This window comes from Haliotis rubra, unplaced genomic scaffold, assembly GCF_003918875.1.
Source record: "Haliotis rubra isolate DU_JTF1 unplaced genomic scaffold, ASM391887v1 Scf114, whole genome shotgun sequence".
Classification (NCBI taxonomy): Eukaryota; Metazoa; Mollusca; class Gastropoda; order Lepetellida; family Haliotidae; genus Haliotis; species Haliotis rubra.
Window position 1 is genome coordinate 1,548,350 of NW_025765048.1, and position 13,550 is coordinate 1,561,899.

General features: G+C 40.4%; 1 protein-coding gene across 4 annotated transcripts in view; it reads right to left on the minus strand.

Annotated features, from left to right (window-relative positions):
• The window catches only part of LOC124252963 (SMC5-SMC6 complex localization factor protein 2-like), a 72,063-nt gene that overhangs the window by 14,593 nt on the left and 43,920 nt on the right, over positions 1-13,550 (minus strand). For all 4 annotated transcript variants that reach the window (XM_046686686.1, XM_046686669.1, XM_046686677.1 and 1 more), the window contains 2 exons: positions 6,434-6,491; positions 1,078-1,212 (listed from right to left, as the gene is read on the minus strand). In XM_046686686.1, coding sequence (XP_046542642.1) covers positions 1,078-1,212; positions 6,434-6,491 — 193 coding nt within the window. The remainder of the gene's footprint in view (positions 1-1,077; positions 1,213-6,433; positions 6,492-13,550) is intronic.

Consider the following 13,550-nt stretch of genomic DNA (forward strand, 5'->3'; position numbering starts at 1 on the left):
AATTAAATATTTTCATTTATTTTTAATATATTGGTATATACTGCAAAGTGCACCAGATGTCGCCTTTTTATTATATATCAATATTTAAACATTGTTGTTAGTAATTATGTCATTTTCAAAATTGATATTTCTTTAGTCAGGCACTCATTTAGAAAATATATTATTATGTCTGATTCGTCTCAAATGAAAGAAATGTTTGGCTTTGCAATGAAAGTAATTTGCTACATACACATGAATCTAAACAACCAATTTTAAGAGGGAACTTTACAAGTGACATAAAATACCTGAAAGAAAAATACACAATTTGGGAAGCATCTTTGAAAGGATACTCAGTTTGTTTATTCTTCAGCTCAAAGGACCTGTAAGCAATATGTGGGATATGCTCTAAGGACCTTTAAGTGACACTTTGGACCTATTCTTACGACCTGCAACTGACACTTGGGACATATTCTAAGGACCTGTAAGTAGCACTTGGGACATACTCTTAGGACCTGTAAGTGACACTTGGGACATACTCTTACGACCTGTGAGGGTGGGAGTGAGTTAGTTTAGTTTTAGGCTGCACTCAGCAATATTCCAACTACATGGCGGCGGTCTGCAAATAGTCGAGTCTGGACCAGACAATCCAGTGATCAACAGCATGAGCATGGATCTGCGCAATTAGGAACCAATGACATGTGTCAACCAAGTCAGCGAGCCTGACCACCCAATCACGTTAGTCGCCTCTTACGACAAGCATGGGTTACCAAAGATCAATATTCTAACCCGGACTTTCACAGGTCGACCTGTAAGTTACACTTTGGACATACTCACAGGACCTGTTAGTGACACTTGGAACATACTCTTGGGACCTATTCTTAGGACCTGTAAGTGACACTTGGGACCTATTCTTAGGACCAGTAAGTGATACTTGGGACATATTCTTAGGACCTGTAAGTGACACTTGGGACATCTTGTAAGGACATGTAAGTAATACTTGGGACATGTTCTAAGACAAGCTAACATCACACAGAAAACATCAGCCAATGGACAGACTACCCCAGTGTGTATGACTCAAGGTTTATTATGTCCACCTACATTCTCCACCTTCTCTGCCAGTAAGGCATCGAGAGAGAAAGCAGACTTGGCCTCTGTAGTTCTGCTGACACCGGGCTTGGTACTGCAGCTAACAGCGGCCGCCTCCAGCAGGAAACTGTCATCACTGAGCACAGACTGAAACACAAACAAGGCCTTACATCTCATACAATATTTCATATTAGTATGTAAAATCCAATGAATGTTTGTAATATCCGATGTATGTTTGTAATGCCCAATGGATGTTTGTAATAGCAAATGTATGTTTGTAACGTCTAATGCATGTTTGTAATAGCAAATGTATGTTTGTATGTTTTGTAATAGCAAATGTATGTGTTTGTAACGTCTAATGAATGTTGTTTGTAACGTCTAATGAATGTTTGTAATAGCAAATGTATACTATCCACATAAATAAACTGTGCATTGTCAAAATATTATCCCAGTTGATAAGTACGATAACAATGTCAAAGGTACATATAAACTTTAATGGAGGCATCATGAGACCATAACAAGTCGGGAGAATTTCAATTGAAAAGTCAATCACAATGACATCACAAGTCCACAAGCAGGACAGGGGTCAAACGACCATGTCACAAGCTCAATAACGGGTATGTCCACCATCGGCATTGAGAACAGCAGTGCATCAACGGTGCATAGAGCCTATCAAAAGTGCAAGGAAGGCTTGTGGGATGTCACGCCAGATTCTCTCAAGTTCTGTTGCAAGGTCAAGGACGTTATCTGGCGGATGAGGAGGACGGCGTAGATGTCGATCCATCTCGTCCCAAAGATGACCTATCGGGGAGAGATCCAGTGAATTTGCAGGCCAAGGCAGTAAGTCAACATTGTGGTGTTGCAAGAAATCCATAGCAACCCTTGCCAATGAGGAATTTGCCACCAAGGGCCATGCCAGAAAAGAATCTGATCCCTGTAACCCACACCAATTAAGTTGCCCTGAACAATCACCAAAGGAGTTCTTTGGCGGAACCACCACCAAAGCGATTCCTCTCCAAGACACAGGCCTGTGCATAATAGGCACGTTGACGTCCATCACTATGGGAAATGTTAAACCTGGACTCATCTGTAAAAACAACATTTCTCCACCAAAACAAGGGTCTGCGAACATGATTTCGGCACCACATTCGGCGAGCTTGTCGATGGCGTTGTGTCAGATAGGCCGTTATGGCGGGGCGTAAAATGGTCTGATCCGTGATGACGTAAACGTTGTCGAACTGTGTTGGGGTGGATACGGTTGAGTCCTAGGACGGTTCGGGCAGTCATCACTGCAGTCTGAAACCTGTGGCGAAGATGGGTCACCCTTATCCATATGTCCTGTGCATTGTGTGTACTTGCTTCAAGGTCTGCCTGACAGACTAGGCTACAATATCAGTTAGGCCTGGCAGGTGACTTGCATGAGCAGCATTGTGAGTACTTGCTTCAAGGTCTGCCTGGCAGACTAGGCTACAATATCAGTTAGGCCTGGCAGGTGACTTGCATGGGCAGCATTGTGAGTACTTGCTTCAAGGTCTGCCTGACAGACTAGGCTACAATATCAGTTAGGCCTGGCAGGTGACTTGCATGGGCAGCATTGTGTGTACTTGCTTCAAGGTCTGCCTGACAGACTAGGCTACAATATCAGTTAGGCCTGGCAGGTGACTTGCATGGGCAGCATTGTGTACTTGCTTCAAGGTCTGCCTGACAGACTAGGCTACAGTATCAGTTAGGCCTGGCAGGTGACTTGCATGGGCAGCATTGTGTGTACTTGCTTCAAGGTCTGCCTGACAGACTAGGCTACAATATCAGTTAGGCCTGGCAGGTGACTTGCATGGGCAGCATTGTGTGTACTTGCTTCAAGGTCTGCATGGCAGACTAGGCTACAATATCAGTTAGGCCTGGCAGGTGACTTGCATGGGCAGCATTGTGTGTACTTGCTCAAGGTCTGCCTGACAGACTAGGCTACAATATCAGTTATTCCTGGCAGGTGACTACCTGCTGCTGCAACATATCGGGAACGAGGGACCTTACTCCCTTACTAAATATGACCTTACACCTGAACCTTAAAATATATAGATGTAAGCAGTGACCAGTTCCACAACAAGTTAAGGACAACTGTAATCTTTCATATTAATGTAGCTCATCTGTGATGCCAGGGCAGGTTAAAACTGTAGTAATATGAAGGAACTGGCAGTCCACTACAGGGCTAAAAAATTCCACTTTCGTCTGCTTGTATTGGCCGAGTAAAATTGTTTCAGGCAGAGTGAAAACATAATTTGCTCGTCCTAGAAGGGGGCGAGTACACTTTCTGACCCAAAAGTAACATTTTCTTTTTCCTTGAAGTTCAGCTATCTTAAAAAGGTCTGCATGACAGACTAGGCTACATTGTCAGTTAGGCCTGGCAGGTGACTCTGCATGGGCAGCATTGTGTGTACTTGCTTCAAGGTCTGCATGACAGACTAGGCTACAATATCAGTTAGGCCTGGCAGGTGACTTGCATGGGCAGCATTGTGTACTTGCTTCAAGGTCTGCATGACAGACTAGGCTACAATATCAGTTAGGCCTGGCAGGTGACTTGCATGGGCAGCATTGTGTGTACTTGCTTCAAGGTCTGCATGACAGACTAGGCTACAATATCAGTTAGGCCTGGCAGGTGACTTGCATGGGCAGCATTGTGTGTACTTGCTTCAAGGTCTGCATGACAGACTAGGCTACAATATCAGTTAGGCCTGGCAGGTGACTTGCATGGGCAGCATTGTTATTACTTGCTTCAAGGTCTGCCTGACAGACTAGGCTACAATATCAGTTAGGCCTGGCAGGTGACTTGCATGGGCAGCATTGTGTGTACTTGCTTCAAGGTCTGCCTGACAGACTAGGCTACAATATCAGTTAGGCCTGGCAGGTGACTTGCATGGGCAGCATTGTGTGTACTTGCTTCAAGGTCTGCCTGACAGACTAGGCTACAGTATCAGTTAGGCCTGGCAGGTGACTTGCATGGGCAGCATTGTGTGTACTTGCTTCACGGTCTGCCTGACAGACTAGGCTACAGTATCAGTTAGGCCTGGCAGGTGACTACCTGCTGCTGCAACATGTCGGGAACGAGGGACTTTACTCCCTTACTAAATATTAGCTTACACCTGAACCTTAAAATACATAGATGTAAGCAGTGACCAGTTCCACAACAAGTTAAGGACAACTGTAATCTTTCATATTAATGTAGCTCATCTGTGATGCCAGGGCAGGTTAAAACTGTAGTAATATGAAGGAACTGGCAGTCCACTACAGGGCTAAAAAATTCCACTCGTCTGCTTGTATTGACGAGTAAAATTGTTTCAGGCAAGTGAAAAACATAATTTGCTCGTCCTAGAGGACGAGTACACTTTCTGACCCAAAAGTAACATTTTCTTTTTCCTTGAAGTTCAGCTATCTTAAATGGTGAATGAATTCAAGTCTGTCAAAGATTTTGTACAGAAGACAAAGTAAGTAATGTTATTGTAGTCTTATTCCAAGCAAACATTTTGAAATAAAATAATATAAATTTATATTCATTGTGATGCATGATCTATAGGGAAAGTACAATTCTAGAAGGACAAGTGGAAAGTTCATATTACTCGCCCTACAGGGCGAGTGCAGATTTTTTAATTTTTCGAGCCCTGCAGTAAATGTTTCTGTGTGGTGTATGTAAGACAGGAATGTATACATCAGTGGCAGACAGTAACTTTCCACGTCTCATAAGCAAACTCACTAGTGGAAGTAAGTGAATCTCATAGATAATATACTGTCTGATAAACAAGATGAGCGAGTGAGCGAGTGAGTGAGTGAGCGAGCTTGGGTGGGTGTGTGGGTGGCTGAACCCAGTCTTGAAAAGCATATCAGTTATATCACAGCATGACTGTTTAAATATTCGTACTTTAGTAAAACAGGTGACCTGCTGCAACTGGTGAATTCATCAGAAAAATTCAAATATTTGTCACCAAGGCAACAAAGGGCTGAATGTGCTTTTTTACTGATTCATTCACGTAGTGCATGAACACTTGACACGTCTCTAGTCAACAAATATATTGGTGAACATGACTGGACTAAACGGCCCCCTTATTAACAGTGATCTTGGATAGACCATACATTTTTGCTGTTCCAATGATTTTACAACACCTGGTGGTGAAGGAGTACGAAATTGGTTCTGGAGCTCACCTCCCTTTGTAACTGCCATACTGATAACAATATATATTGTAAAAGTCACAAAAATTGTAAAAGCTGCACAAAAATGTGTGCGCACAACTGAGGTTTTGGTGTGACAAAGCAGCATACATGTGGGTCAAAAATATGACAAAATATGTATTATTTTACAAAGTATTCTTCAAACTTTATGAATGTCTAATTAAAAACCTGTACATGTACACAAATGTAAAATAATATGCGTACATGACATGGCTTAGCAAGGGCAGCCATGTCTAAAATCTGACCTGTCTCAAATAAGCTCACTTTAGGTCATTTTAGGAACACAGAGAAGAATTAGTACAAGATTAAATATGTTTAGTTTCTGACTAAAACAGTCTCCAAGTTAAATCATGGCCTGTGAACTTGATGTGGGAGAAAAGTCAGAATTGATGCCAGTCTTCTAGCCACAACCATGCCCAAGGGACATAACTCTGCACAGCGACTTACAGTGTCTTGTATTACAAAGCTACCCATGCCCCCACAGGAAATAAGAAACATTGTTGATAGATATGTCAACTGTTAGTATAGATGTCTGAGTGAAGGGTCAGCAAACAATGAGCCTGTGAAACATTCACCCCATCCAGGCATCTACTCTACAGTCTGCTGCAAGTCACATGGCAATTAAAGGTATCATGCCCAAAATATAGTATAATAATTATCCAGCAGTCGAAAAATAGAAACCATCAATGTTTTCTATTTTGCAAATTGTTATAAAGTACAAATATGGGGACGTTTCTTCTTCTGTGTTTTCTTTCATAAAATAACTGGTATTTATAAAGTGAAGTATGTCTAATTTATACCACTTATGGGACAGTGTTAAACCACAGGTGTTACACACTATATTAGTTGACCATTTATTTTCTATGAATGTTTATTAATCTCATACGAACCCACCATGACACATATCTCAATGATTTACATTAGGTGTTCATGGAAAGTGGATATGATGCATCTTCTTAATATTAAATTCATGGATTTTACAAGTGACAAAGGTCACATTTTCATCTTTGATTAAACTTTCTTCTTTGCAATCAAAACATCCATGGGAAAGTTTGAATTACAAACAGTCGATGCCCTGGAAAATGAAGCCAATGTGAACTTCAACAAATGTACGATCGCTGGACGGTGATTGAGTTTAACACACTCTTACCTCTGACTGTGTGTGCTCTGGAGTTCCTGGTCTCATGCCTGCTTCTAAGATTGCCTTGCTGAAATATAACAAAATGCAATAGTCAAAACACCTGTCAGCAATATTCCAGTTACATCACAGCAACATGTCAAAAATCAAGTATTCCAGTTATATCACAGCAACATGTCAATAATCAAGTATTCCAGTTATACCACAGGAACTTGTCATGAATCAAGTATTCCAGTTATACCACAGCAACATGTCATGAATCAAGTATTCCAGTTATACCACAGCAACAAGTCATGAATCAAGTATTCCAGTTATACCACAGGAACTTGTCATGAATCAGGTATTCCAGTTATATCTCAGCAACAAGTCAATAATCAAGTATTCCAGTTATACCACAGGAACTTGTCATGAATCAAGTATTCCAGTTATACCACAGCAACAAGTCAATAATCAAGTATTCCAGTTATACCACAGGAACTTGTCATGAATCAGGTATTCCAGTTATACCTCAGCAACATGTCAATAATCAAGTATTCCAGTTATACCACAGGAACTTGTCATGAATCAAGTATTCCAGTTATACAACAGCAACATGTCCATAATCAAGTATTCCAGTTATACCACAGCAACATGTCATGAATCAAGTATTCCAGTTATACCACAGGAACTTGTCATGAATCAAGTATTCCAGTTATACAACAGCAACATGTCAATAATCAAGTATTCCAGTTATACCACAGGAACTTGTCATGAATCAAGTATTCCAGTAATACAACAGCAACATGTCATGAATCAAGTATTCCAGTTACATCACAGCAACTTGTCATGAATCAAGTATTCCAGTTATACCACAGGAACTTGTCATGAATCAAGTATTCCAGTTATACAACAGCAACATGTCAAGAATCAAGTATTCCAGTTATACCACAGCAGCATGTCCATAATCAAAGTATTCCAGTTATATCACAGCAACTTGTCAAGAATCAAGTATTCCAGTTATATCACAGCAACATGTCAAGAATCAAGTATTCCAGTTATACCACAGCAACATGTCATGAATCAAGTATTCCAGTTATATCACAGCAACATGTCATGAATCAAGTATTCCAGTTATACCACAGCAACATGTCATGAATCAAGTATTCCAGTTATACCACAGCAACATGTCAAGAATCAAGTATTCCAGTTATACCACAGCAACATGTCATGAATCAAGTATTCCAGTTATACCACAGCAACATGTCAAGAATCAAGTATTCCAGTTATACCACAGCAATATGTCAATAATCAAAGTATTCCAGTTATATCACAGAAGTAGTGTGTTTATATACACTATTCGACATTGTTGAACAATACATAGTTGCATAAGTGACTGTAAGGCTGTCCACATGTTTCTGTGTGTTTCCGATCTGTCTGCCCTCACTTTTCCTTCATGGTGAAAAAACATAAAGCTTTCTTACTACAGTTTTCCCCCAGCTGTGGAAATTTATGACGTGATGTTATATAGAACGTCTTGCCCTTGTACACTCCTAACAATTTCAGGTCAGGTTGATCTTTCTTATCTACCTTTATTTAAAATGTGTTTGATAAACAAAGCAACTAATTCCACATTATAAATCAGTTTCACGCCTATTACCAAGTGATCCTAATTTTAAAAGTTCATAAATTAAGTTCCACAATTATAGAAAAACAGTTTTCTGTCTTTTAATTTTATACTTATTTGTTCCACATATCCACTTACTTGCTGGCTAAGTCTGGAGATTAGAAATTAGAATGTTTTGGTTGGCCTTACCTGGAAAATGGGAAGTTACATGAGTAAGGTATGAGGACAGCTGGTCAGCCGCCAGTCAGTGTATGTTGTGTCACACCACAGTAACTCTCCTGTTACTGACAACCAGTAGTTAACAGCAGGAACAATTACAGACATCCACACACAGTGGGACTGAGCAGCTTCAGCTCTGACATTGGCAGTCGAGACAAGTGTGAACCAGCAGGCACCAGGCCAACCCAGAAACACAATTGTGGGAGAGCCCTGTGAAGTTCCGATCTATACAGTATTCATATCTCTTCTGTTAACTACTTAATCACACAGTAATTTGGTAATAATGATAATTATAGCTCAGTAATTAGGGCTCCTTGCTGCAAAGCAGGAGACCTATTGTAATCGTTAATGTTTTTATTATTATTATTTATTATTCCGCCGTATTTTGTAGCACTTGTACAAAAAGCACTGCTGGACAGAATCGCATGAAAAACATCACTAAGGTGCCGACAGTACTGAAGTTGTTTCTGCAAAAATCTCAAGGCTCTAGGCCCAATAGCCAAGGGGAGATAATTCAAAATTAATCTTAAAAATTCAATTTCCAAAGCAATAATCTCCGAAACTACAAGTCCAATGACTACCAAATTTCTGGAGCAGCTCTGGAATCCGATTACCTTCAATTTCAACCGCTGGAACCATGGGGCTAGGAGGCACCGTTTGGCCGCCATATTGCATTGAAGGAAATTTCACGTTTTTGACGGGTAGGCATTTCCGTATGTCATGTGTGTGTGCATCTGATAGCTGAAGTCCTGGCAATTCCAGAACACTAATTGGTTCTGATTGTGGACCCAAGGACTACGGATCTACAGTCTGTTAAAGAGGGAACTATATCTTCTTCAGAACTTCTTAAAAGGTACATGACCCCATGGAAACAACAACAAAACAAATTCTGAAAAAAAATTATAAAATAGCAAAAGGCACATCAATGGGTAATGATTAACATGCGTGTGAAGTTTGGTGAACCTAGCATGTAAACTGAAAGAGATATGCTCCGGACAAAACCATCAAACACATTTGGCACTAAGTCGTGTTTCCATGGAAACTGCAAAAAAAACAAAATTCTGAAAAAACTTTAAAATACCAAAAGGCACATCAATTGGTAATGATTAACATGTGTGTGAAGTTTGGTGAACCTAGCATGTAAACTTTAAGAGATATGCTCCTGACAAACTTTCGGGATGGAAGGACAGGACGGACGGACGGACAGAATGAACGCTATATAGCCCCCCATTACTTTGTAGCAGGGGTATAATTATATCTAATTACATTAAATAGAAATATATCTGTCCACATTTATCCGGCACACATAATTATACCTGGCAGTTTCTGATAAGCACCCACAGAGGTTCACTCAAATACAGTACACAATCAAGGAATCACATTCTGGGGCATGGTGGTGCTATCATTGTAGCAAATCAACCAATTATTGTACACATCAGCTGATACTGGCTCGCTGGTCAAGCACTACTGGTATCTCGAAACACCTAAACGGGTCATGATTGTCATAATCTCTGGAGATATTACAGATATATTACCATAAGACGTGACATTTGAATTCACACCCCTGGCAAACAGCCAATGTGAAATCAGGAAAGTAGCACTTTTTATTTAGCTGGGAGACGAGAATGAAAGTATGCACCACTATGAGATTTCCCTTGGTGAATGAGGCCGAGGCATATAAATGCAACAGAATTTCTTGTTTTGTCCACCCAGCAACACCAAAAGCATACAAAGGAAGGGTAGTATAAGTATTTGTAGCTTTGACTTTATTGTGAGTGTTCAGCTCTGACACTAGTCATCATCATCACCATCATCATCATCATCATCAACTACAACAACAACTACAACAACAACAACAACAACAACACAATGAGCTAAGTCCTGCTGGTTCACAGCTCAGACTGAATATGTGAAGACACTTATAACTATTCATCCCTTCAAGTGAGAGAGAACTGTTTTACATTGCTTTGAGCAATATTCCAGCAATGGACACCTGAACCGCTAAGCAACCACACTTTCACCTATTTACAAGGAGGCTAGAGTTCCTGCCTAACAATACAAACGTAATACCATGATGAAACATGCACTCAAACACAAAATGACTTCAGCTAGTATGAAGCCCTTTTCACAAGAAGGTAAGAAAACAAACATCTGCTAAAGATACTGTTTCTGTTTAATATGGAACATAAAGCTGGGATCTACATAATAGTGAAAGCGGCAGTCAACAGGATAGAAATGTCACCAGTATTACAATATGGAAGTTGTATATCCATAGAACTCCCCCCATTGTTCATCACCAACTTCTAAATGCCACTAAGAGAAGTATTACAATATGTTCCCCAAACACCAGCAGATATCTGTCACTATTGAACCCTAAAGTGACAGGAGTTCAATACGCTCTGCACAGCATGTGGCAACTTGACAGATCTATTGTGCTGAAGAGTGACAATCAAGGTAGTTATTAGGCACAATTTCATAGCGATTACACATATCCTATAATTGAGCTCTTATGTAGATGCTAAGATAGACGTAAGGTGAGACAAGATGGCATGTGATCTAAGACACAATTTAGGTGAGGTGAGCTCTTAATTGGGCTTAACAGTAGATGCTTTCAGCTCATATGACTATGTGCATGCGTGAGTACGTGTCTGTCGGGCTGCTTTGTAGCCCAGCCTTAAGCTGGTTTTATAGTGCTAGCCCACTGAGATCTAAGAGGCACAATTTAGGACCACTTACTTGAGACAAGAGTCTGTATGGAGAGACTATAGTGACAAATAGCAGTTGAAACATTGAGAGAATGCTGTGATGAAAACATAAGAACAATGCATGAATTTCCCTGACATTGACACAGAAAACCTGTGTTTGTCATGAGCCCAGTCAGCAAATCACGCCTCCAGCAAGCAGGTTGTCAACTCAGGAATTAAAGTGTTCACTTCACTTCCTACTTTCATCACGGGAGACACAGAGGAACAGGTAGCTGTTAAAGGGACAATGTCAAATTAAATCATCAATGAAGACCCATGGACTGAACCAGGGGTGGTAGACACTTAGACACAGAGGAACAGGTAGCTGACACTTAGACCCAGGACTGAACCTGAACCATGTGAAACACAGGTGGTAGACACTGAACCATTACAGGTGGTACCCACTTAGGGACTGAACCATGTGAAACACAGGTGGTAGACACTTAGACCATGGACTGAACCATGTGAAACACAGGTGGTAGACACTTAGACCATGGACTGAACCATGTGAACCATGTGAAACACAGGTGGTAACTGAGTGAAACACAGGTGGTAGACACTTAGACCATGGACTGAACCAAGTGAAACACAGGTGGTAGACACTTAGACCATGGACTGAACCATGTGAAACACAGGTGGTAGACACTTAGACCATGGACTGAACCATGTGAAACACAGGTGGTAGACACTTAGACCATGGACTGACCAAGTGAAGCACAGATAGACACTTAGACCTTGGAAGATCTCAGTTAGACATGGGTCATAGATGCTGAGATCTTGGAGGGAGGAACAGAGGCATAGGTCGTAGACACACAGACCTTGGGGGAACCAAATGAAGAACAAGTCATAGATACTAAGACCATGACAGACACTGACACAGACATATAGACACAGACTAACTTCAAAGACTAATGACACACTGACACAGACTAACCACACAAGACAAACCACAGACACAGACATACTGAGCCTTATACAGAGAATGATATAGACCAATCACCAGTACCACAACACAGAAAACACACACTGACAGACACATACTGGTGAACAAGTATTAGTAGTAGATTCCTGTGATATATGTATACATATATATACGCCCATGTTTTGGTTCCTACACTGTCATTCTTAAACCCATTATCTGACATGTCAAGCTGGAATCAATCCATCAAAAAGTCACAAACCTTGTGTATGTAATGTAAGCTTCACCTCAAGTTCCACCAACTCTCAGCCCTAAGGCACTGGAGTTCGCCAGAATATTTCCAACTGATTAGACTACAAGGTCATGCGATACAAGCTCCAGGCCAAATGTTCTGTTTATTTCCGATCTGCAGTCATAAAATTTAGAGCAACCTAATTTATGTTAGTAAAGCCAATGAATTTAGTGCAAATTATTTTTAGTGCAAATTATTTCATGTTACCAAAAACAGACAACTTATTGGAAGCTGCGGTGGTTGAGCAGGTTAGGCATCTGACTTTGTGAACTGGCGAATAGGTGCCTGACTCTGAGGGTGTGGGTTCGAATCCCGGATGGGACTCAACCCAACAAAAGTACTAGAATCTGTACTTTACTAAGAAAGTAATAATCCCAAATATAACATATGTTACATTTGACCACTTTCTAAATGACATTGTGTATTCATATCAAGGTTCGCCAATGATTGAACTCAGTGGTGGAAGCTGAGCCCTCAAGATGCCACAGTCCTCATGTTAAATGTTGCAGATTTGGAAAGTTCCATGACTCAAACACAAACACATCTTATCTAATCATGTCTAATTCAATTTTTCTAAATATATCAGAGGACCTTCTGTTATTCAGTCACTTTTGTTTTCGAAGTTAAGATAAGAATCATGAGTATGACAGACTTTGCTCACACCAAGGACCTGTTCGTGAATGCTACACATGAGAGAGACAACTTTGTAATATATTTACAAGTAATTATAGCTCCAACCTCACAAACCATCTCAAAATGTATGATAATATTGTGTGAATTTAGTCTTATGTGGCTTTTAGCAATATTCCAGTAATATCACAGCAGGAGACACCAGAAATGGCCTTCACACATTGTGCCCATGTGGGGAATCTTTGACGTGACAAGCAAACTCTTTAACCACTAGGCTACCCCACCACCCTGTATAGTATTTTAAATAAGGAAAGAACTCTGAGAGATCTTGGATGAAGACTTCAATGACAGAGATAAGAAAACCAACAAGTTATACCATAAAATGTTAGACAACAATGCATTAACAGTACTTGTAACATGCAATCTAAATACACACATACCAATTTGAGTCCCACAGGAATTAAATTGTAAATTATTTGCATCCAATTCCAATGTGTTAAGGATGCACGTTTTGTCTTTCAGTAAAACACCAATCCACTTCACTCATATGTATGAGAATGCAGTCAGTAGGTGCGGTGTTAGCATACTTAGAGTGATTTCCCTTGGGGAAACTAACCTCACAGTGTTTGTTGCATGTATCAGTGTGATGCAACAAATGTCAGTCAAAGATAGGAAACTTCAAGATCTCTGGTATCTCAAAAACTAAGAATATACACTCTTAA